Below are 25,166 nucleotides of genomic sequence, written 5' to 3'. Positions count from 1 at the left end.
TCAGCCCAAATGGATATTCCGTACGTGAGCACTGATGTGACCACAGATGATAATAATAGTCTTCTGCTCTGCTTTGGACCTCCGACGTTCGGCATTAGTCGTGATAGACTAGCTACCACTGCTGATGCTTTAGTACTCACATGTTTGACTTGCTGTTTAAAGTTCAGTCGGGCATCGAGCATCACTCCCAGGTATCGGATGAATGGTTGTGATGTAATTTCATGTTCTCCGATTTCTAATTTGATTGTTTCTACTGCTTTCCTGCTAGTGATAAGCACTGCTTCAGTTTTATGCTTGGCCAGCTCCAAATTCATCATATTCATCCATAGATTGATGCAGCCGAATGTAATGTCAAAAGCCAGATTTATCTCTTCCAGATGTTTCGCGACTATCACTACAGCTACATCATCGGCATATGCAACTAACTTGACCTCTGATGGCAACGCGATTCTCAGGAGTCCATTGTACATGATGTTCCACAGGAGTGGTCCAAGAACTGAGCCTTGTGGTACTCCTCCAGTGATATCGTACTCCTTCGGACCGTTTTTCGTGTCATACTTCAGGACCCTATTCGAAAAGTAGCTTGCTACCATTCGAAGCAGGTATTCTGGTACTTTTTTGTCTTCGAGAGCTCGCATAATGCAGTCCCAGTTGGCGGAGTTAAAAGCATTCTTGATGTCCAAAGCAGCTACCAAACAATACTTTTTCGTACAACCTTTCCATCTCTTCCCGGCGATTGCCTCCTTGGCTGTATTGACGACCAGGTTAATTGCATCAAGGGTTGCTCGTCCTTTCCGGAATCCATACTGGTTGTCTGATAAGAGTGGATCAACAACAGCTTCTATCCTTTGATGAATTATACGCTCTAGTATCTTGCCCGCCGTATCTAACATACAGAGTGGGCGGTAAGATGATGGCTCATCCAGTGGCTTTTTTCCCTTTGGAAGTAGTACTAATCTTTGCTGTTTCCATCTTCCAGGAAAGATCCCTTCTTTGATGCACGAATCGTAGGTCTCTAAGAATAATGCTGGCGCTGCTTTAATAGCTGTTTTTAATGCAATGTTCGGGATTCCATCCAATCCAGGCGCCTTATTATTCCCTACACGTTTACATGTCTCCATAAGTTCCTCCTCTGTGACAGGTGGAATGTCTTCGTGGTTGAGCTGCGGTGATAAATAGGCGAAATTACGTTGCCTCGGGAACAGCGTGGAAACAATCCTCTCTAGGAGCTGCGGGCATGTGGGTGACGGCATTGGCTGGCATTTTAGGTGGGTCATGACCACCTTGTACGGCCTACCCCATGGGTCTTTCTCTACCTCTTCTACGAGCTCCTTCCAGCAACGTCTTTTACTCTCTTTGATGGCTTTATTCAATTCTCGACGGGCCTTTTTGTAATCTGTCAATAATACTGCAGAGTTAGGTCGTCGATAGCCCCGCTGGGATAATCTTCTTCTTCTAAGACACTCTTTACGAAGGGTACTGATGGTGTCGTTCCACCAGTGGACCGCCGGTCGTTGTTTCATGTCCTGTTTTCGAGGCATAGTGGCGTCGCAGGCCTGGAAGACTCTTCTCATTAGTTCCTTCGTCTTCTGTTCAGCACTGCAAGTGGTGATCGGGTCGTTGTCTAACGCCACGACAAAGACATATGGGTCAAAAGATTTAACTTTCCATCCAACTGCGTTGGTCTGTCTGGTTGCTCTTCGTGGATTCTGGCCAGTCGATACTTCCCAAAGTATTGCACTGTGGTCGCTGGCAGTGTAGGTGTTCATAACCACCCAGGAATAGCTCCCTTTCAATAGACTACTGCTGACGAACGTTAGGTCGACAATTGAACTTGCCTCTCCTTTGGTGTATGTTGGTGCATTGCCGGTATTGAGGAGGACTACGTTCAGTGTAGCCATTGCTTCCAGTAGTGCTTTTCCACGTGGATTAGTGAGCTTGCTGCCCCAGTCCACCGCCCAAGAGTTGAAGTCTCCAGCTATTGCCACGGGAAAATATTGGCTTGCATCTTCGACTAATCGATCAAGAAACTCTAAAAATTGTTCCATAGAGAAACTAGGCGGCGCATAACAGCTGTAGAAACGGATCCCATCTACACATGCAGCTACAAAACCAGCCTCTCTATTATTGACGACACTCTGAAAAGGAAGTTTTCCACAGGACCAGATGACAGCTTTGAGGGTGCTGTCCGTTTCCCATGGTTGGGTACTAAGGTGTTTATATGGTTCTGCAATTGGCACTAAATCTAGCTCTAGTTCGCGCGTGGTCTGAACAAGCAGGTCATGCGCGGCCTCACAGTGGTTGAGGTTGAGCTGCAATATCTTTATGTTCTTTTGTTTGTTATCTTCTGAAGCGCCTCCTGGAATATCGGACACCTATTAGTGCCGGCATAGTGGGCGAGGTCTTTTGCTTCTGGATTTTCCGCGCAAATTGCACATTTAGCTGGATTTTTACATTCAGCGATCTTGTGTCCTTCTTGACCGCATTTGATGCAGTGATTAGACCTGTTTATTTCATTTTTGCACTGTGATCCAAAGTGCCCGAAGTGCCAACATTTAAAGCATTGGATCGGTCTCGTCGTCGCTCTTATTCGACAGTTAACCCAACCAATTCGGATCTTGCCGTTTCCGTCCAGTAATTTTCGCGCTGTGGTCGCTGGTAGTGTGACTGTTGCCATCTGCGTACCTCTAAAGGCCTTACGGATCTTTATTGTCTCTAGTGGTATTTCACAGGCTTCTCCGACTTCTGTTTTCAAGGCGACCTGGATGTCTTCCTTCGTCGTTGTGTCGTCGATGTCTCGGATCTCGATGGTCTCCTGTGACCCTTTACAGATCACTTTGGCTTCTGCTTGAAGGATGCCCGCAATAGTTTTCTGTAAGGCTTGGCCTTTGTCGGTGCTCTCCCTCGATAGCGTAATCGGCATGTCTCTGGTATTGGTCCTGTGGATTTTTTCGACCGTATTGCGGACCTGGTCTTCTGGGACGTCTTGTTTGATACGACGTAGTATCTCGGCATACTTGGCCTTATCAGCTGGGCGGATGATTAGCGCGTCAGGTCTGATCCATTTGCGCGGTTTTTTCTGCTTAGGCTCTGGCCGGGGTTTCTTCGACTGCTCCTTTTGCAGCTGCTCTCTTTTCTGCTTCTTCAGGTCCTTCTTAGACTGAACAAGCTTCCAGGCCGTCGTCTGTTTTTTGCCAAAGTTGGGCGCTACTGGGTTCGACGACGGGCTTTTTTTTTGCGTCTAACTTCTTAGTAATTTGCGTGTCTCCTGGTTCAGGTGAACTTCGCACTCTTTTTTTTTGTTACTCTTGGTGTCACTTTTCTCATGTTCACCAGTAACTGACTCACCGTCAACTTCACCTCCGGTGTCCATCACTTCGATAGCTGGGGGCTTGTTTTGGCGTCGCTGTCTGTTGTTGTAACTGCTCCTTGTTCTTTAGAATTTGGAGAGTTTCGAATACTCCTTCGATACTTACTATCTGATTTTTTATCGGCTTGTGGACATTTGGCTTCGGTTCAACGAAGACACGTAAGTCGCTGATGAGCTTGCCTAGGATGTCCCACGCTTGCTCCTTTGTAATTCCAGCGCCTTTGTCCATTACCTCTTTGAGGGCATTCCTTCCTTTGCCCTGAACTCTTTCTTCTTTTGGAACTGATAAAATCCTCATCAGTTTCTTCTTCGCGTCCATCTTCTCTTGATTGTTTATTTGATCCATAACTTCTATGATACTCCAAAGCAGAAGGTCGTCTCCGAACGCGATGCCTCAGGAAGTGGAGGGGTGATCACTCCTATAGCTACCCCCATTGCCATAAGAGCTTGTGGCCATTGAGGCGGGAAGTTTCAACCGCTTCGACCCTGCACCTTCTTCCTTCATCGGCTTCCTCTTGCTCCCGTGGGTACGGCACGTTGATGCCGGGAGTTACCACATACGCCGCGCTATACGGATCATATCGCACATCTCTTTCGAGCAGCGTCACTATATCCGCTTGCGTACGTGACCCATTGGTCAGGTGTTGTGACCGACCCTTCATAATTGAAGGGGAGTTTTGTCCGCGGGAGCGTATTTAATTTGGCTCCTACCCCCTGCCCTTATCAACTATAGTAAATAAGCATCCTCTAAGGACAGAGAGCGTTCCCCTATCCGCATGTGGGGACGCGCCTGGTAGCAGTTTCTCCTCTGCCGGAGGCGCGCGCGCGTGTGTGCGTGCGTTTGTGTGTGTGTGTGTGTGTGTGTGTGTGTGTGTAAACCTTTTATAACTTTTGGAGGGCTCGGCCGATCGGATCGAAATAGATGGCGATGCAAAGAGTATCATTGCCATTAAATTTCGTGAAAACTTGAATCGACTCAGTTCGTTAGATTTGGTGCAATATCAAAAATAAAATTAAAAAAAAAATTGTTTTTTTGGAATAACTTCTAAACGGCTCCACCGATCAATTTTAAAAACTAATCCGCTCTTGAGTTTGAAAAACCACGTCGATTGCAACCAGTCCTGTCAAAATCGGTTGATTCGTTCAAGAGTTGATCCGTTTGAGAGTTAACGAAAACGAAAAATTTCGAAAAAAGTGTTTTTTTCACTTAACTTCGACATTTCTTTTTGGATCATTTTTGATGAAATAAATTAATTATTAGAGTCCAAAAAACCACGTCGATCGCCACGAAGAACGTGAAAATCAGTTTATTGGTTCGTGATTTATCGTTGTCCAAAAGATTCGGAAAAAGTGAATTTTTCAGATTTCTCCAACATTTTCGGTTCGATCAGTTTGTGTTCAAAAGTATATCATAGAATTGAAAAAACTGCGTGGAATAATGCCAACCGCGTAAGAATCAGTTAATTCATTCAGAAATTATTGTAGTTTGAAAATTCAAAAAATACTGTTTTATTAAACTTCTATCAGACTTTTGAGCTCGAAGAGCTCACAAGTTTAGAACAGCTAACTCTATGAGCTCGGAGAGCTCTAAATAAGATACAAATTATATTTTTGAGCTCAAAGAACTCAAAAACGTCACAAGTGCAATTTTAAGCGCTTAATAGATATGGAGTTAACGGGAAGTTGCAGGGATGGCCTTTAGGGTCAACCGTTTCCCTAATTTTTTTTGTTTTTTCATGTATCTAGTAAATATTTTTGTCGAGCTAAATATAGAAAAATTATTTTTTGCATCCGCTAATTTGCTCATATGCACAAATTCATTGAACATAAACATTATATAATTAGAATACATGTACATCAGCGTAACTAACAGTTGTCTCAGCTTTTATTCATTGCCTCAAATCAAAGAAATTAACTCTACCAACTTACAAAATTAGGTATTTGCATGAAAATGATTTTGCAAATAAAGTTCAGTTAATAAATTCTTTGATACACATAAAATACCTAAGTAAGATTAATTAAAATATATATAATTAATTTAAATGTTTATGAATAAAAAAAAAAAATTTTTTTTTCAAAAATTTAAAAAAATTTTTAAAAATAATAAAACATAACTATTTAATGGATTGGAAAATCATGCAAATACCCAATTATTTATATAAGCTTATTTGTTAATTATTTTGACTCCGAACAGACTGAAAGGTTGTACATTAGTCAATATAACTCCGGTTGGGAATCACAATTAAATAGAAATGGGCGTCATCTTGTAATAAATGCTTTGATAGAGAGCAGACGTCCATTGCATATAACAGCTGGGAAATTTTTTATTTTGTCTTTGGCGACCTATTTAAAGGTGAGTATTATTTAATTAACAATTATATACTGTGGAAAATTTTTTTACAGCAAATGTGGGGTACCTAGTAAGGGTAAAGCGATAAAAAAAATTAGGGGTAAAATTTGTGGCTTTTAAAAAAAAATTTAAGCTACAAAGTCTACCCCTATAAGCTAAACAAATTTTTTTATAAACCTCTGATTTTTTACACAGTACTTGTTATTCTTATCAATATTTATAAGCATCAATAAATAATTTCATTACTTTCTTTCAGGTTCTACAACATTCTTATTCTTATTTTGCAATCTTCAATACTGTGCATAGTAACGATGATAATGAATAACAAATAATATCACTCTGAGTAACTGATAGTAAAAAATAACTGTATTATGGATCTTGAAACAAATAAATTCATCGATTGCAAGTATAGACTTTAATCATGTAAAAATGATAATATATATTTTTTTCAGATGATCTAACAACGCGGTAATATTATACTTCAAAAAGTCTATCAATATTTATTGATCAAGAATTAATTTAATATGTATAAAATGAAACAAACAATTTTTATTTAGTAACTTAAAAATTTTAAAAATATGTTCACTGAAAGTAAATTCAAGTAGAAATTTAGAAGTAATTTTAAAATAAATGTATTTAATTACGATAATATTGATAGTCTTTTTATTTGCAGCCAATCAACTTTTTCTTTGTATATTCAGCTATACCGATCATCGGCAGTTTATTTATTTAATCCCCCTACTTTTTCATTTGATAATAACTATGTACAGTCGATAATAGCGACTTGAGAATTAACTTTTATTCTCTGCAGTAATAGCAATATAACCATACTAATTTTGAAACTTGTTCAAAATTTTAATCTGGTAAAATTTCTAATAGCAAATAGTTTAGAAAAATCTATAAGCTAATTTAAAAATAAAGATAAATAATGTGAATTATTTCATAACCGAACGACGTAATAATCGATAAAAAAATGTAACTTATCATTAATCTTATAAAAAGTGTGGATGCATATTTTTAAATATTAAATGAATATTTTATGCAAATCATAATTAATTCTTAGCGACAAGAAGAAAAAGACAAAATATCACACATAGGATAAGAGACAAGTGAAGCGGGAGTAGTGTAACTACAATACAAACAAAATAAAGTGTGTGAAGTACGCTCGCACATAATTACACCTCCAGTATGCGTATTGCCGTCTTTACGCATAGCACTCATCATCGTACGGTTTGTATGCGCACATACATGGTTAAACGGTCGGTTATCATACAAGTGTGCATACGTACATGTATGCACACATCTATCCGTCTATATCTGTCTCTAGTGATTCTGTCGAAATAAAAGCAAAAAGAGTTAAGTTAAGTATCATGGCCGTACCAGTACAATTGGTTTATACGCGCGTGCAATAACGTTCAATTATTTATGATTTATCATCGATCGTGACGTGGTTTTGTCGATTATTGTCAAGTTAACGAAGCGCCGTCGGTGGATCATTAAAAAAATTCATATGGATACCCACGTGGCGAACCAGGTGAGAGAGATAGCTACAGTTCGATTACAACAATATAAACCCTAAACCAACAAGTTACTTCATAGATATCGATATCGGTAAGATCGACCGCTGAACCACCTTCGAGATATTTTACCGCCACTCTTTGCTTTATTTATTTCTGATATGTAGATTTGTTTATTTTATGTAACTCTCTTCATTTAGTTATTTTCATCGCGTTATCTTCGGTAATTTTTGTAGTTTTTTTCCTTGAAAAATTAGAGGAATCTTTTTTATCGATCGCAATTTAGTCCATGTTTCTTTAGCACTGTACTTTTAATTGTGTGTTTAAATTCCGAGAAAATTAGAAATATTTTGTGCAGGATACAAAAATTTTTACCTTTTTCTTAACCAATTTTTACTTGTAAAATAACTTTTATAGATTTAATATGTTCATTTAAGATTTTGCGTTGAATCGATTTAGAAGAAAATTTTTTTTTTCGCCCATTATTTGCAATTTATTTCTCATTCATTAACAGAAATTCAATTTAAAGTTTAAAAAAACATTTGAAATTACTAAATTAAAATTTTTAAGTAAAAGAATCTTTGGTGGTATATTCATAGAATTTTTGGGAATCTCGTTTGACTTAAAAAAAATTTTTAAGGAATGTTATTTCTAAAAATTCAATGATTGGACAAAAAAAAATTATTTTCATAGTTTCTTTTAACAATAGTTGAAGTTAAATAAATTCTGCTTTGTATTATGGTGAATACATTTTAATGAGCATCTTCATCTAAACGCGCACTGATTTGTAATCATGTGGAAAATTTTCGTGGCCTATTATAATACAATTTCAGTACAGTCACTGTGAATCATTGCAGCACAACATTTAATCGGTAAAACAGTTCTTGTATTCTAATGAAAAAAAAATGTTCAGATTTACAGAAATATTTATTATCGACAACCAACATCTTGACAAAAAAATAATCTATATAATTAATCGATAATTTTTAACTTCCCACTAAGAAAATCTCAGATTTTCGAAAATCGGGAAGTTATTGGTTTTACCCCGTTCTACAAAAATCGAGTTTTCATCATATCTCGACGTTTGAGGGTCACAGGAAGCTTCCCTGACTATCTCCGTGAGGGTGTCACTATGTGTGTGTGTGTGTGTGTGTGTAAGTATGTAAACCTCTCATAACGATTGAATGGCTCCACCGATTCGATCGCGGTTGGCACCATTCGAAAGGGCTTGTCCAAACTTAGATTTTGGATCGATTCGGACCAATAGATGTCGAAAAATCTAAAAAAAGCTGAAAAAAAATTTTTTTTCAAAAGTGGTTTTTTTGGAATAACTTTCGAACGGCTTTATAGATCAACTCCAAAAACTATTCAGCTCTTAACCTTGAAAAACCACGTCGATCGCCGCCAATCCGGTCAAAATCGGTTAATTCGTTCGAGAGATATCGTGCAGGAAAGAAAACCCAAAAAAGTATTTTTTCGGAATTACTCCGAAATTTCTAGTTTGATCAATATAAATTTAAAAATTTTTCATAAGACTTAAAAAACTACGTCGAGTGCCGCCAACCGCGTGAAAATCGGTTCATTCATTCAAAAGATATTGCGGTTTGAAAACTCAAAAAATAGAGTTTTATCAACCTTCTATCAAACTTTTGAGCTTGAAAAGCTCAAAAGCATAGAAAAGTTATCTTTTTGAGCTCGAAGAGCTTAAAACAACATATAAATTGTATTTTTGAGCTCGAAGAGCTCAAAAACGTCGTAAATGCAATTTTAAGCGCCCAGGTATGGAATTAGCGGGAAGTTGCATGGATGGCCTTCAGGGTCAACCGTTTTCCTAATTTTTTTAGTCTAATTATTAGCAATTTTCATTATCAATTACCATAAATAATTAAATCTTAATTAAGGCCATTAATATAACAATTTAAAAAATTGATAACAGTTTTAAATAGTTGAAAAAAATAAAATAAAACTAAACTTTTAAAAAACAGTAAATGCAAAATTTTTTTCAGTATTGTTGCATTTTTTAATCATAGAAAACAATGATTTTTTTTCATACAAATATTTTTTCATAATAGATCTTTTTTGTCTCAATCAAATTTTTTATCAATTAAGAGGGTTATCTAAATTCTTAAATTTTCCAAATAAATTGAATTAAAAAAAATTTTTTTTATTTAAAACTATAATTCTTACATCAAACTAAATTTAGGCCTGAAGCTTGAAAAAAATAGTAAAAAAATAAGAATTTAACAGAGTGTAATCTCTCGAAGATGAGAATCTAAACTCTTAGAAGATATCTTTGATAACGAGCCGTAATTCGTGAGTATGTCTTTACATATTTTGATAAAATAAAAAACATTATAGTAGGTATAAACCTTGTTTGCTTTAGTCTCAATAGTAATACATCTTAATCCACTACAATAAATCTAAAACTACAGTGCTGTACTTAAAAATTGTAGATTTGACGGAACAGAAGTGCAAGTACCACAAAATGGACGATAGCAGTAAAGAATCGTGTTCATTGGCCACTGACAGTCTTCAAAATCAATCGCCAGGTTCGCCATCTTCTCATGGTGAGTTTTTACCATCTTATAATATATTAAAGCTGTCTTGTTATATTATTTTCAGCAAACAAATTTTTTTTTTAATTTACAATATGAGAAATGACTCATAGCTCATAGTGATGTTCATATTTACAAAAATAAATCTATTGTTGAAGAAAAAGATGAATTTATAAACAATTAATAATTATAATAATATAATTTTTTTCAATGGACATTTTTAATCGGTGATTAAAATGTCTAGACTGGAAATTTTATTTACTTATGATTTTATTTAAATATATATACAACTATTATCAATATTTAGCGATTGCAATTAAATTATCAGTTATTACTCACTTTTAGCGATAAAGAATAAAAAAATTTCTGCATCTGCTTGTCATACAATATAATAAAATATTCAATCATGATTTGATGAATCGTCTAGGCTAATTAACTGATGGATTAATTTCATGGTAACTATCCTGTCAATATGTCAATAGTTAACATGAAAAAAAAAAAAAAAAATAAAATAAATAAAAAAGCAACTGCAATTTATTCCGGCTTTTTTTTTTATAAATAACAACAGTAGTAGTGTAGTAGTACAGTGAGAATAATGGATGAAAAAACTTCTTCCATAAATTATCCTTAAAAAAGTTATCTTTCGTGACTACTTTTATATAATTGTATTGAAATAGCTTCGCTCATCATGTCAATAAGTAGACAGGCTCCTTACATTGTGACCCAGACCTCCTCGGCTTTAATGTTTGTCATGATGTAGATGTTAAATTGTACTTGAAAATATACAAGTTATTACAGTAGTGTTGGGCCGTGAAATAAAAAGTGATGCAAAAATAACACTTTTGTGAATGGATATGAGTGTCCTTTTGAATTCATCGCCGATTATGAGGAATTATTATTGCATTATGTTAAAATTTAAAGATTCTGAGCATCATTCTTTAAAACCTCTTTTATTCATGTTAGGTTATAGATAATGTATATATGATAATTAGTTTATTTTATCACCCGTATTTTTGGTGCATTAAAATTTACATGGAAAAAAGATTCACTTGAACTAAAAAAATCACTTGAATTATTTTTTTTTTTACGTTATTTTTATTTAATTCCAAATTTAGGAGTTGATATAAATAGGTGATTTTCTGTAAGGACGTCTTAAATCTGTACAAAATTGTCCGACCAAATTATTTTTGATTTTATTAGAAAAAAAATTAACAAGGGCTACAAAACTATCAGCTTAATGATAATAAATAAACAGCCAATTTAATTTTTGTTTTTTCGATATTTGTGTATCTTTTGCTATATAACATAACAGGGGACTGTTTTTTTTTTTTTTTATCAAATTGAGAAAAATCAAGCAAACTATTTCAAAGCATTCAACTTTTGAAGTTCTCAATTAATCTTTACATTAATTAGAATAATATTAAGACTTATGGATCCAATTTTATAAATAAAAATAGTTACCAGGGGACTGAGTATCTCGTCGCTCAGACACATATTTCCAGCACAAACGGTGTTTTGACACTAAATAAAATGGCGATAAAGCACTAACAGCCCTATGGTTATTAACTCAATGCTAGTTAGGTCCTTATAAACCTTACAGAACATAAAATAGCAGGCTGGATTTTTTTTTTGCTTTCAACTTTTGGCAGGGGACTGTTTTAAAACGCCTGAGACAAACTTTTTTTTAATGAATTTAATGAAACAAATTAATTTTCGGTACTTTTTATTAAAGAAAATTGTTAGTTAACTAATTAAGTTTATAAATATTATGGACAAAATTATATATTATGGACGAATAACTTAAAATTTAATCTTAGTTTCAATTTTGGGAAAGGGACAGCCCAGGGGACTGTTATTTTGGTGGTTTTAAAATTTTTAGCAAAAATAGTATATTACACACCTAGGGAAATAAAGTAAGAAATGTCTCAGATCACATGTAATTGTTGGCCGAGGCGAAGCCGAGGTCGACAAACATGTGATCTGAGGCTTTCTTATTTACTTCCCGTGGAGTGTATACTATTTTTTTTGCTCGACGAAGGCAGAAAGGGGCAACTTCGTTTAGCGCAGCAGGCTGAAAGTTGACGCTTTCTGCCCGTCGAGCAAAAAAACAAATTTATTTCATTTTAGTTTTCAATGCTCCAAGTAGAAATGTTTTTTTACTTTCGTAATAAATATTTTTCAGTAACAAAATAACAATTTTTCTAATAAAAAAATGCCCGGGAAAGCAAAAAACATCCTTACAGAGAATCACCCAAATACATTACTATTTTCTTTTATTTAGTCAAACATTGACAAATTAAGCGATACATTTCCAAAGGAAATGGCATCTCAAGTCGGTACCGTCTTAAAGCGACGTTACCGGCTGGTTGATCTAATAGAAAATTTTCTCTGAATAAATATAATCGTATCTCGTTTGAAAATAATAAAATGCTTCATTAAAGAGTTAAATCCTTAAACTGAGACATTTTCTATTTTTAAAGAACAACTTTATTGAATTAAGTAATTTTTTTATTTTTTTACTACAGTATATATATAACATTGAGATTAAAAAAAAGCCAGTCGATTTTCGTTAGCCACTTATTAATAGGTTACATTTCGTCCAATTGAAATGTAAAACAATCCATTGAAAAAAAAACACAAAACGTATTTAGCAAGACCTACTTGTTATTCACTATGAATAATCTACTTAGCCGTCATTATTCTATGTTTCCAACCGACCCCGACGCTGAACTTTTCATAAGTTAAACAGTCGAGACAACATGTGAACCTGTGCTGTATACCAGTCGGTTAAAAACACTAGCATAATTGATTAACTTGCGTGGTGTATTGATGTTGTTTTTCTGTAACAGTCTGTATTTTCTTCGAGCATCATATGTCACATTAATATATATAAATATATAAGAGGTGAACTATTCCTTAAGGTCGAATTGAGCAAAAATTTTTTTCTCTAATTCAACAAACAATTGTATTTATGCAACAATATGCGCAAGTAATCACTAGTCTCCATTTAGAAATTTTTTGTCGCGGTTTTTGTGGTCTCCCACCAATTTATTATTTTTTGCATGATACGTCAATAAATATTTATCCTACACTTGTTTATATTATCGATCTAAATATACACTTATTTACAATGCGAAGTTATTATTTGTGTGATCATAATCATTAATTATACGATAATTGTTGTTATTAATTTGGTCAGGTCACTAACAAACTGTTTTGATGATATTATTGCAACTACTTGAGCACATGGAACATTTATGTGATTAATATACGCTCTTAAAACATACAGAACCTTGTCTACAGATTAATAAGTAAATATAAGTATAATAAAATTATAAATTATAATAAATTATAGCTCCGTAGCTGTAAGCTCAAAAGAGGGGTCAATAGATAACCTTTAACTCAACCATGCGACTCCAGTTAAAATGACATATAACATAATATTTTATGAATATATATTCACACCATTTATTTCTACAATAATACAGTAAAAAAAAATTTATTTTACTTGAGAAAAAAAATTTTTAATTTAAAAAATTAATCTTATTTTTCAACAGCTGAAAAAATTTTTTTAGAACATAAATTAGTTTTTTTTATATCAAGAAAAATTTCTTGGGTCAACAATTTTTTTTTTCAAATCAAAGTTGAGCTTAGTATTTTTTTAAATAAAAACATAAATTTAAAATTAATTTTAAGAATAAATATATATAATATATGACTGATGATAATATAAAATTTATTACGATCGAGAACGACTTTGCTGAAACTAATTCAATGAATTTTCTTAATCTCATCCAGGTTGCTGCAATTATCGTTGCAATATGAAAATAATCCACTAGCGATTGCAATAAAATAACCTTCGTTTATAATCAGTGTGTTACTATTTATAATTTATTGTGTTAATTAGACAATGATCAACGTTAGATAATTCCATAAAAGCTTCCTCATCTCACGCCAGAAAGAGGCTGAATTATTGGTATTGTACAGAATTATAGATATTTTTTGTTGTATAATTTACTGTATGCTCGTTATTATTCAATTTTGCAAAAGTCGTGGCAAAATAAAAAACTTAATTTAATTCTTTATAAAGGTCAACAATATAATCACCTGGTTTATGTTTGAAAAATTGTTTCTGTCAAAATAAACATTTTTTTTTAAAGGTAATTTAGGAGTTTAGTTTTACTCCACTTAATTTTTTTTCGATTATAAAAATTAACTTTAATTTATTCAAGCTGGATAATTTCAGTTTGATTAATTTTGCAATGGAAAATCTGCCTCCGCTTTAAGCAATAAATTCTTTTATTTAATATTTTTTATTTATTAGGAAAAAAGTTGAGATTTTATGTGATTTATTCTAGCGGTCGGAGGTGAAACTTGAAAGCATTAATCCTCTAATTATCGTTAATGTCATTCTCCCATTAATTTTATTTCTTTATTTTATATCTGTATTATAATTGATTTCTCAAAAATTATAATATTTTCATATAAACTCTAAAGCAAAAAATCGAAGGATATTTATTTTTAAAATCGATAACACTTCAGTAGCCGTTTAATAATAAAATTAAGTAATAAACCTTACCTATTAAAGTTATGAGTACACTTTAAAAGAAAATAAGTTTTTTTGAACTAAGAAAATTATTTTGAAGAGTTTTACTAATTTGAATCAAAGCGAAAAATTCTTGAATCAAATAAAATTTTCCTAATTTAAGAAAAATTTACCCATGTAAAAAAAATCGTCTCAAAAGTGTCTTAAAATTGTCGTTTATTTAAGATCTTAAACGTGACACAAAGCAAGACTGTTTTAAGACTCGTTTAAGACGCCAAAGAAAAAAAAAAATTCCAAGAGCAGATTTTTGAAATTTGGTTTTTGAATTTGTTATGAAAATTAATTTTTAGACGATTTTGCAAGTTTCTTTGAAAAAAATTTAAAGACTATTTTAAAATGAGTTCACAGCGACAAAACCTTGGAACATTAAAAAGGAGCGTCTTAAAATTGTCGGATAATAATTTTTCAACAATTTCAAATTCAATTCGAAAAGAGCGTATTAAAAAATTTTGCGGTTAAAAACTCGCAAAATCGTCTAAAAAATGTCTAAAAATAAATTTTCATAACAAATTCGAGAACCAAATTTAAAAAATCTGCTGTTGAAATTTTTTTTTTTTTGGCGTCTTAAAAAAGTCTTAAAACAGTCTTGCTTTGTGTCACGTTTAAGATCTTAACAGACGACAATTTTAAGACACTTTTAAGGCGATTTTTTTTTACACAGATACCTTCAAGATATCTTTAAAAATTTTTATACTAAAAATTAAGACGTTAAAGTTTTTCAGAATGATTTTCTTGCTTAAGAATTTTTTTTTTCAGTGTAATTAATAAAAAAAAACACACAATAAATTTTTTTTTCTAAATATACTGCAAAATTTTTGGTCGAAAAAAAAACTTTTTATAACAAACTTGAATAATTTTTGAGGGTAATTCATCTTTAATTAATATATGATTAAAAATAAAACAAAATAAGTATCGTAGCAGTGCACTTTGGCTTTCAAAATTTCTGAATAATATCTGAGGGATATAAAATTCTAATAATGATTCAACTTATTTTTTTTATTTTTTCATGAGTAATCGATAAAATTGACTACTAAATTTATAAATATAAATTTTTATTTCTTCTAGTGTCAGTTTACCCAGATCGTATCTTAACGTTTAGTATAAAATAAAAATAAGACGAATAACAAATTCAATTTTAGTTGTTCGTAAATATTTGTTTACTAATACAAACTTGTAATAGATAAAAATAGTTTAAATAATTATCTTTGTATTTTTTATGACGATTTCTGAGAAGCGTTTTTTTTAGTATCGAAAAAAAAACGACTAGTTTTTCTTGATAACTAATTTTTTATTTAATAACTCTAAAAGAAAAAAAATTTCAGTGTAAGAATGTTCTTTAATTATTAGAATAAAAATATTAAAATAAAATTTTATAAATTATTATTAAAATGAAAATATTCATTTGATAATTAATTAAAAATAAAATTTCCGAAGTGTGGCTTTAATTAACCGATAATCATATCAGTAACAGAGTAATCTTCCGCAAGTGAAGTAGCACGTGCAACGCATGTGTAAAAAAAGTGAGTAAACAATTTATTATCCTTTATAACTTTTGAGTTGTAATTTTATTCTATAATTATGGAATTGTTTTGTTTGTTTTTGTGCTTGAAAAAAAAAAAAGTGGTACGATTTAAAGAAAATGTCTCATTTATAATGATAATATAATAACAATTAAAATGAAAAGTAATCAAATCATAGTAGTAGGTATATAATAAAAATAATGAGAACATATAATAGTTATTGTGATTTAATGTAGTTATACTGCATTTTAATATCATTAAGTCACTACTGTAATAATAATGATTCATTTTTCTGTGACACAGTGAATAAGGGGCGGCTAAGTAAGTTTGTTTAGTGCTCGTGCCAAATATGACGCATCAACACTAGTCTTAATAATTAAAATAAATTATTTTTTTGTTTTATTATTTTAAGTTTTAAAAATTCATTTTTAATCCAATTAAAAAAAATTAATGTATTCTTATTATGCATTTTATTTTTAAAGTTCATATTTGGAAATAAATATGGGTTTAAAATAATTTCATTAAAAATCTATTTAGAATTTTTTTTTTAGTAATTTACGAATTTTTTCTTTTAAATAAAAATATCAGTAGAAAATTTTTATATTTATTTTTTTATTAAGTTAACATAAAATTTGCATTATTTTGGTAATAATTTGTTTCAAACTTATTATGGTTACCTTCAATTTTTATCATATAAAAAATAACTGAAAATATCTTTCGTTTTAATTAAAAAAAAATTCATGAAATTTGACTCACTTTTTTTTCCAAAATATTTTTTTTAGAGAAATTGAAACATTTTTATAATAAAATTATGTTTATTTAAAAATATGAATCTAAGGATCAAAATTATCATGAAACAATTTTTTTTGCGCAATTGTAAATTTTAATTGCAGGCACGTCTCCAAAAAAAAAACTTTTATCCTTAAAAAAAAAATACTTTATCAAATTATATGGTGTAAAATTTATCTATAAATACATGCCTATCAAAATTTCATATGCATCTATTTGAATAATATTTTTCCCTACACTTTTTGGTCATTCAGCTTTCTTAAATGCTAAATCAATGTAATTAATAAAACAGGTTTTCTTATTGTTGAATCTTAAAACATGCGGTGTCAATGTTTCAGTTAAACGACAATAATACATCTAAAAATATTTTTAATATTTATTGCTGTTTATATTTATCTATCGAGTAATTTAGTAGCTGTTTGAAGAAGAAAAAAAATAACTTTAAAGTTATTAACACTGTAATCGAAAAAAACATCGTAGTTTCGGGGTTCTATGAACTCAAGAATTTTTATATCCACGAAACAAAAAAAATTAAAAAATACGATTTTAAAAAATAATGAAATTATTTTTTAAAGATATAAAAAATGATAAATTATATTTATAATCATTTAATATCATTTCAAATAACTCTTCAATTTTTTTTTTTTTTAATACTAGGTCTTAATGCGATTAATCTCAAAAGTGACACAAAAACTATGTAATATAGCAGATACAGACGTCATCGGATTAAGAAAATTTCTGCTCAAATTTTTTATTCATTTTTATCGATAATTTTTCTGTCTTAGTAAATCAGAGTAAAAAATGAAAAATAATTGCAGTGAAATTTGAATTTTCGATGACTTGAAGATAATTTCTAAATAGTTTTCGAGTGACTAAAAAAAAAATGATTGTCCAATTATTTTTTTCCCATCAATCAATGTCATTTTCAGTAGCAACACAAACAATAAAAAATACACATAAATTACTTAACAAAAGACCAAATATAAGTTGAATTATATTGAAACAAACAATGAATCATTCGAGTTTTCATCCTCGAGAAACATAATTATCTTTACTTTGAGTTGTGATAAGGGCAGCTTTATTATTATTATTATTATATTAAAATAAAAATAAACAAATTTTAAAGCATGATGATGACGCAAAATAGTAAAGTCAAAGCATTAAAAAATAAAAAAAAATATAAATAAAATAGCATTCTCACTTATAGACTATCCTGACTTAATTTCCATCATCTTACACGCACAGGGAATATATACAGTTGTCAGCAGCAAGATTAGATTATCGGTTTAGCCTGTTTGTCTCCCACCATCTTTCACTTTTCCCTCTTTCAAAACCCAAACTCTTCAAGTCGGTTGATTTAGTATCCACTGTGTTAGCAAGCTATGCAGGTCTGTACGGGTTACTCATAGGTGACTTCTTACCTTGTATCACCGGTAATACTTGGTACTTATTATTAATATACAATCGGCCCTTCAGTAATTAAAAAGCTAACAAACAATACTTTTTTTTTTTCTTCAATTTCTTCTCTATCAGTAAAATGTTTTAACGTGTGTGGTTATTTTACCTTCGTCTACATTTTCGTGATTAGTGAGTGCACTTCACTGTCAATATGAGATTTGACGATCAATTTTTCACGATGCTTGGTAAGTCGTTTCATTTTGTTCGTTCAAAATAATTTACATCTTCTTTAATAGTTAAAAAATTTTTTAATAGTAAACAAAATTTTTTTGGAGTAATTTAAATAGTCGAAATTTATAAGTCAAATATTGAGTTTATGAAAAAAAGTCAATCAGTCTTTTTTTATGAGATGTTTTGATCATATTTTGAAGCTTTAAGCCAGAATTTGAGTTTAAATTATTAGTTCAAAAAAATTCAATTTTTTTTTTTCGCATTTATGAATTTTAAAATAAAAAAAAATTAATTAAAAATAAAAGTGACATAAACTAAAAAGTGACTTAAACACTACATGTATACGATAATTTTCTCATGAATTACCCATAGACACGTGAGTAAATAAAGGTAGAGCCAAATCAAATATTATTTAAAAATAAAAACGTCACAAAAAATGCTAATGTAAAATCGAAGAAAAAAATCTAAAATCTCTCAAGAGTCAATGGTATCTTTGCCATGACCTTGTATTGTAGATGCATTGGCCATTGTGTCAATCATAATTAAATATCCTATATTAATAATATTCATATCCCAGCGAATAAAAGGTAAATATCTATAAAATTATTCGATACTTAGGCGTCATCATAAATCCTATTCACTCTCGAGATGACTCCTTGTTTTTTATTTCATTAATATATTTATGCCTGTTACGTAATTACGAAATTCAATCAACAGATAGTAAATATTTAATGCACGTGTATTGATTGATTACCATAAGCAATGTTTATTGCGTCAAAAAATGAACCCCTTGACTCGGTTTTTTTTTACTCTCGTCTTTTTATGCCGATGCATTTAAATATTAAGTAATATTACTTTTTTATTTTTAATATTATTATTATTATTATTATTATTATTATTTAACGGTTTTTTTGGTTAATTTGATGAATTGATTGTGTGATTAAAAATAAAGCCGAGGCCACGATGAGTTTTGCTAATTTTTGACGATGACACAATGAACAGGTCTCAAGGTCCTTATTCCTAATTTTGTATTTACAAATTATAAATATTCCTAAACAATATTTTAAAATTATTAAATCCATTTTTATTCATAAGAACACATATATTCATTATAATTATGACTTACGATCATTTGATTATTTTATTTTTAATTTAACTTCTCCTTATTTTTTTCTTTACAAGATAACTTTTTTCATTGATACTCTATCTGTGAATTTGTTATAAACAATTCTAAAAATACACCGCATAAATGATATCTCAATAAATTATTTCTCTTAAAACGTTGATAGGCATTTTTTTTTATTATCTTAATCGATTATAAAATTTGTTTATAGCTAGAGATAAAATTTTTAAACTGTTATGCAACAAATAACAAAAAAGCAAGAGTGATTTTATTTGTTTGAATATATGTTATCAGTAGTCAGTATTTATTAATCGAGCGGGTAAAAGTGGTGCAACAAAAAAAGGCCGTAAATTTTATTTCAAATACGTAGATTGCATTAGTAATTTTATTGAGCAAACCGGGCATTAATTATTTACTCTATTAAACTTTTAAATATAAAAAACATTTTTTAATGGATAAAAATTTTTATTTCTTGTATAGAAAATTATTTCCTTATTTTATTCGTAGAATTTTTTTTACTATTAATTTTTCTTAATTATCTATCAGAAATTTGAAAGTTTTTCGGGTATAGCTTTTTGAAAATTAAAATAGTGAAGCGGCTTGAAAGTGAATGGTTGTCATTGAGTATAATGAGTGGCCAAAAAAAAATCTTGTTCAGAAGATTATTTAATTATTTTTATAATGTCATGGATTTTTGGACAATTGACATTAAAATGATCGACGAGTTTGAAAAATAATAATAAAAATAATGTGTTATAATTATAAAAAATTATCTAGAAAATTTTTAACCAAAAATAAAGGAGATTTTTAATAAAAATTTAATTAGATCAAATTGATAGCGCAATATTTCGCGATCACCGTCTGTCGAATAAATACTCGAAATTAATCAAATAAAGCGACATTAATAATGATATCCAACAAAATCACATAATTTTCTTATCGGTGAGAAGAAAAAAAAAAGAATAAAAGTAAAAGTATTATTGTAATTTTATTGTTAATAAATAATGAAAATAAACGGCAGATAATGTATTAGAGATTGTGGTTAATGTGAATCATTAACAACAGTTTGTCTTGTGTACGTCAATATGAACAAGAGAAGTCACTCGTCGCCGCTACTGTCCTGTGCTATTAATATGTGTTTTATCGGACAATCTGAGTCACATTTCACGGCAACCGCGCTTTGTTTGTAACAAATCTCTTATAATTAAACGTATCACATACTCTTAATAATAATAATCATACTATATGACAATTTAGTTTATTTACTTGCATTAATTGGCGTATCTTGTCATTGTGAAGTTAATAAGATTTGATTCACTATTTTAAAATCAATAAACAAATTAAATTACAGTTTCCGTCGAATTGTAAACACTTGTGGTTAATTAGTTTATTCACTAGTTACGGTTTTTGCCATTTATGGTCGATTGTTAACATTAATTAATATTAACGATTGAAAAAATAAATTGAAATATCAACTAGATTTTTGTAACAACTTGAAATAATTTTTCAATTTTAACTTTAAATACAACTTTATCAGTAGTAATATTACTATTACTATATGACGTTAGCCTATTATGATGTCAAACAATCAGTTACACGTTAAGATTCTATATTTTGTTAATTTTATAATTATTTTTAGCTATACATGTACCATATAAATTTACCCCATATAAATTTTTGTAACCTTTTAATTGGCCTTGTACTGTTGAATTATTAAATAAAGAAAAATAAAATAAAATAAAAATTGAGGTGGAGCGAAAAAAAAATTTTTTTCCTTAGCTTAGGGGTAGAATTTTTAGTTTATAAAGGAACAAAAATTATGAGTTACAAACTGTATCCCCAAGCTAAAAAATGAAAAAAATATTTTTTCGCTCGATTCTAATAAGTATGAAAAAAAAATTATTAAATAATTTTACTCAGAAAGAAAAATTTCTTGACTGGAGAACAAAATTCTTGACTCAAGAAAATTTTCGGCTGCCTGAAGGCCGGTTGTGTTGGCCGAAGTAAAAATTTTTCTTGAAATTCTATTCTTGGTGGAAGTCATTTTTTCTTAAAATTATCATAAATACTTGATACAATAAATTTTTATATTTGATTAAGATTTTTAAATACTTAAGGGAAGCAGCGCGACTTACTTCAGCTGAGAAAAAAATTTTCTCACCTTGAGAAAATTGTACTCTTGAATATTTGATACCCATTTTATATTATTTTAGTGTGAAATTATACATATTGAATGAAAAAAATGATTCAATTTTATTTTATCTTCCCATTTGACATGTCAATCAATAAAAATATTAATGAAAATTTACTTTCATCGAGATATTTAATTTTTTGGAGCAAGAGAGAAATTTTCTCAAGACAAGAAAATTTACTTCTATCAAGAACTAAATTTTTTAGAGCGAGGCTGAATTTTCTCAAAACAACAAGATTTTTTTGACTTAAATAAATTTTCTTGGATCAAGATACGTATTTCTTAAAGCAAGATAATTAATTTTGTTGGAATAAGTGAAATTTTTAGTGTCAAAAAAAAATTTTTTTTTCGCTCAAGAAAATAAATAGGAAGAAAAATATTTTCTTGACTCAAGTGGACCTTTTTTTCTGTGTAGTTTTATAAATTTCGTTTGTACTTCAACTAAGCGTTCGTTTCTGAGCGACCATTTTCTCTCTATAAGAGAAAACAAAATGGTGGATTTATTTTGCACTGATTTAATTTAAATTAAAATAACATTTTAATATTTAAAAAAAACATTAATTGATCATTAATATTAATTAAACTAAATATAAAATTGAAAATTAAAAATTTCTTAATATATTTATGTCGATAAAAAAATGGATTCTGTATTTTTGTATACGACATTAAAATTCATGTGGCGGTTATATTTTAGGTTGCAAGCCATTTTATACTTACAAACCACCATACGCCGTCAATTTTTGATAAATATAGTTACATTTACATAAAAATGTCTATTTATTTACCAAACATGCTAGAATGACGTTAATAATATATATAGCATCTGAAGACATTATTTTTTGATGGAAGACAGACAATAAAATGAATATTTTTCGTTTAGTTGCAGCAAACTGCACGCATTTCGTCCTATTCAGGAAGTCGTAACATTCATGTGTCACGAGAGATATAGGAAGGTCGACGGATGTTAGATTTGTCGTGATATCTTGATGTAAATTAGCTCGGAGGGTCCCGACCCGGCTTTAAAATCACTCCACATCGCAATTGAATCATGATTACTGTTTAAAGAATTTAAGAATACCTTATATACATAAAGTTCATTTTTTCAATTTTATTCTCTGTTTATCTACCGTACATGCTATTTCTTTCTTGAAGAAATGTAAAAAAAAAATAATACATACGTACAATGCACGCGTCTTGAAAAATGCTCGGTAATTGCTATTATCAATTAACGAGACGTAACATTTTAGTGTAAGATATGTAACCTTCATGAAATAAAAGAGACATATCAATAATAATTCCTACTGCAAGTCACGGTCGATAGAAGATACCTTGGCTTCTTAATCCACGTGTATGCACGACAGCTCAAAAACTAGGAAGACGTTGCTAAAGTATCTACAAGTTTTTATTGTAATTATTATTATTTTTATAAAATGTACGTATGTATATAAAGGCGTTTGTTTGTGATATGATGAGGTCACGCACTTTATAATGTGTTGTTACTAATAAATGTACTTTCGTTTCTTAATAAATTTAAATGTTAATACATTATTTATATATTAATAAAATGATCACAAAAAATTCGTCATTGAATTGTTAGAAAACAATTTTTTTCTTCCGTCGTTTGATTTTAATTTTTTTTCAGAAAAATTGTTGTGAAAATATGACATTAATTTTTGAAATTATTCATCAAAAAAATTTATTGTAAAGGAGATGACTAATTGTTTAATTACTTCGATAGTTTTCAATTGATTTTTTGAGTAACTAGAAATTTTAAAATTAAAAACTACAAAGAAAAGTTACAACTTATTTTTTATCAAACGGAGATTAAAAAAGTGTTGATTTTTTTTGTAGTTATAAATTGACGTATTGTTAATTGTAAATTTTTCCATGTGCAATAATTAATATAAATACATAGATAAGCACCTTGGATGAAATAGTTAATGTGATCTGTTGCTACACGCGACCTAAAATCTTGTATCGATTATTACTAACATAAAAAGTTACCCGACAAAAAATGAAAGATGTATACCATTAACACTTTACGTACACGCTGCATACATATATATATATATATATATATATATATATATATCCACACACATAATTTGCTACTTTAGTGATGGTATATATATGAAACGGGTTTGTAAATTTCCATTCCAATCTGTGTAATCGACAATCGTAATGCATGCCAATCAAAATTATATTAATCAGTTGAGAATCTCAATTTATTGTCTGATGATTATTTTTATATTTTTACTTTTTACTAGATCACCTTTAAATTCGACCATGATAAATTAGGTATTGATTTAATTACAGCTATAATTAAGTTTCTAGCCATTAGTAACGGAGATAATTCAATTGTTTCAACAAATAATAATTTATGAAAATTTTTATTTAAAAATTTTTGGTATTGAAAAATATTCCATCTCATATGTTTGATTTTTATTAATTATTAATAATTTATTGCAGTAATCAGAATGTTAATTTTTTGGAAATTATTTTAAATGGATGTTTTTTGTCTCATATTTCATTTACATAATATGGGTACTTTTAAAATAAATTAAAAAAATAATATTATTATTATTAAAGGATAAATTAAAAATAATTTAATGGAAAAATTATAAAAAATCAACAAATTGTTAAAATCTCCTTAAAAAACTTGAGAAAAAAATTGACACCAAAAAATGTATAAAATGATTAAAAAGCAAATTTAACTATAAAAATTCCTTTTAAAATAAAAATTTTCCCATCAAAAAATTTTTCTTATTCTCTCAATTATTTCGACAATAAATTTACTTTCACCGAAAAAATATCAAACGATAAAAAAACAAAAATTTAGGTTACGACCTTTCGAAAAATACTAAATTTAATTTAAAAAAAAAAGGAAGACAAAACTTTTCTTAATTTTTTACTTAAATAGATTATTTTTTTTTTTCTAATTTATTTTTAAACAAAAAAAAAGAACCATAAATTCAAAACTAGCTGATAAAAAATCCAATATTTATAAACCTTTAGTGTAATTTTATTTCTTTACTAATATCTATTACAACTGTCACGTGCAATTGCTTCTTTTTAAAGCCTCGACTTGCAAAGCCCCACTCCACACAATCATTCATCATCCAACATATAGAAATCTACACTCGCATGGATACATATACAAATTTTCAAGACATACACAGATATAAAAGTACATAATGTAATGGTTAGACAGCATTGAGGCGCAAAACATGCGTGCATTTACAGCTGTTTCCCAGTTGTTGACTGGCCGTCGGTCTAGCAAGATTATTTTAACTGGGAAACTTAATAATAATAATAACTAATAACAATAATAATAAATGATAATGAGCAAAACTTAACCCGACAACACAGTAAATAAAATATGAAAAGAAAGAGAAAGAAAACTAATAAACAATAAATAATATTTTTATTGTTATTATTACAAAACGATAACCCTTTTGTATTCCGATTATATGTAATCTTCATACTTAAGAACCTCTTTGTGCAACTAATAGTTTT

At 29.8% G+C, this 25,166-nt stretch overlaps 2 protein-coding genes across 6 annotated transcripts in view; one reads left to right on the top strand and one right to left on the bottom strand.

Annotated features, from left to right (window-relative positions):
* The window catches only part of LOC123259575 (E3 ubiquitin-protein ligase AMFR-like), a 101,924-nt gene that overhangs the window by 56,659 nt on the left and 20,099 nt on the right, over positions 1-25,166 (bottom strand). The gene's annotated exons all lie outside the window — the stretch shown is intronic.
* LOC123259576 (hepatocyte nuclear factor 4-gamma) overlaps positions 6,862-25,166 on the top strand; it is a 37,563-nt gene continuing 19,258 nt past the window's right edge. The window contains exons 1-2 of one of the 5 annotated variants that reach the window (XM_044720167.1): positions 6,862-7,254; positions 9,691-9,804. In XM_044720167.1, the coding sequence (XP_044576102.1) occupies positions 9,723-9,804 (82 nt within the window). In that variant the 5' untranslated portion in view covers positions 6,862-7,254; positions 9,691-9,722. Of the gene's footprint in view, positions 7,332-9,456; positions 9,599-9,690; positions 9,805-18,058; positions 18,351-25,166 lie in introns of those variants that run through there. The other 4 variants (XM_044720164.1, XM_044720165.1, XM_044720166.1 and 1 more) reach the window with 4 other exon arrangements.

This window comes from Cotesia glomerata, linkage group LG2, assembly GCF_020080835.1.
Source record: "Cotesia glomerata isolate CgM1 linkage group LG2, MPM_Cglom_v2.3, whole genome shotgun sequence".
Lineage (NCBI taxonomy): Eukaryota > Metazoa > Arthropoda > Insecta > Hymenoptera > Braconidae > Cotesia > Cotesia glomerata.
Note: the sequence above shows the minus strand (reverse complement) of the source record. Positions and strands in the feature narration are given on the sequence as shown.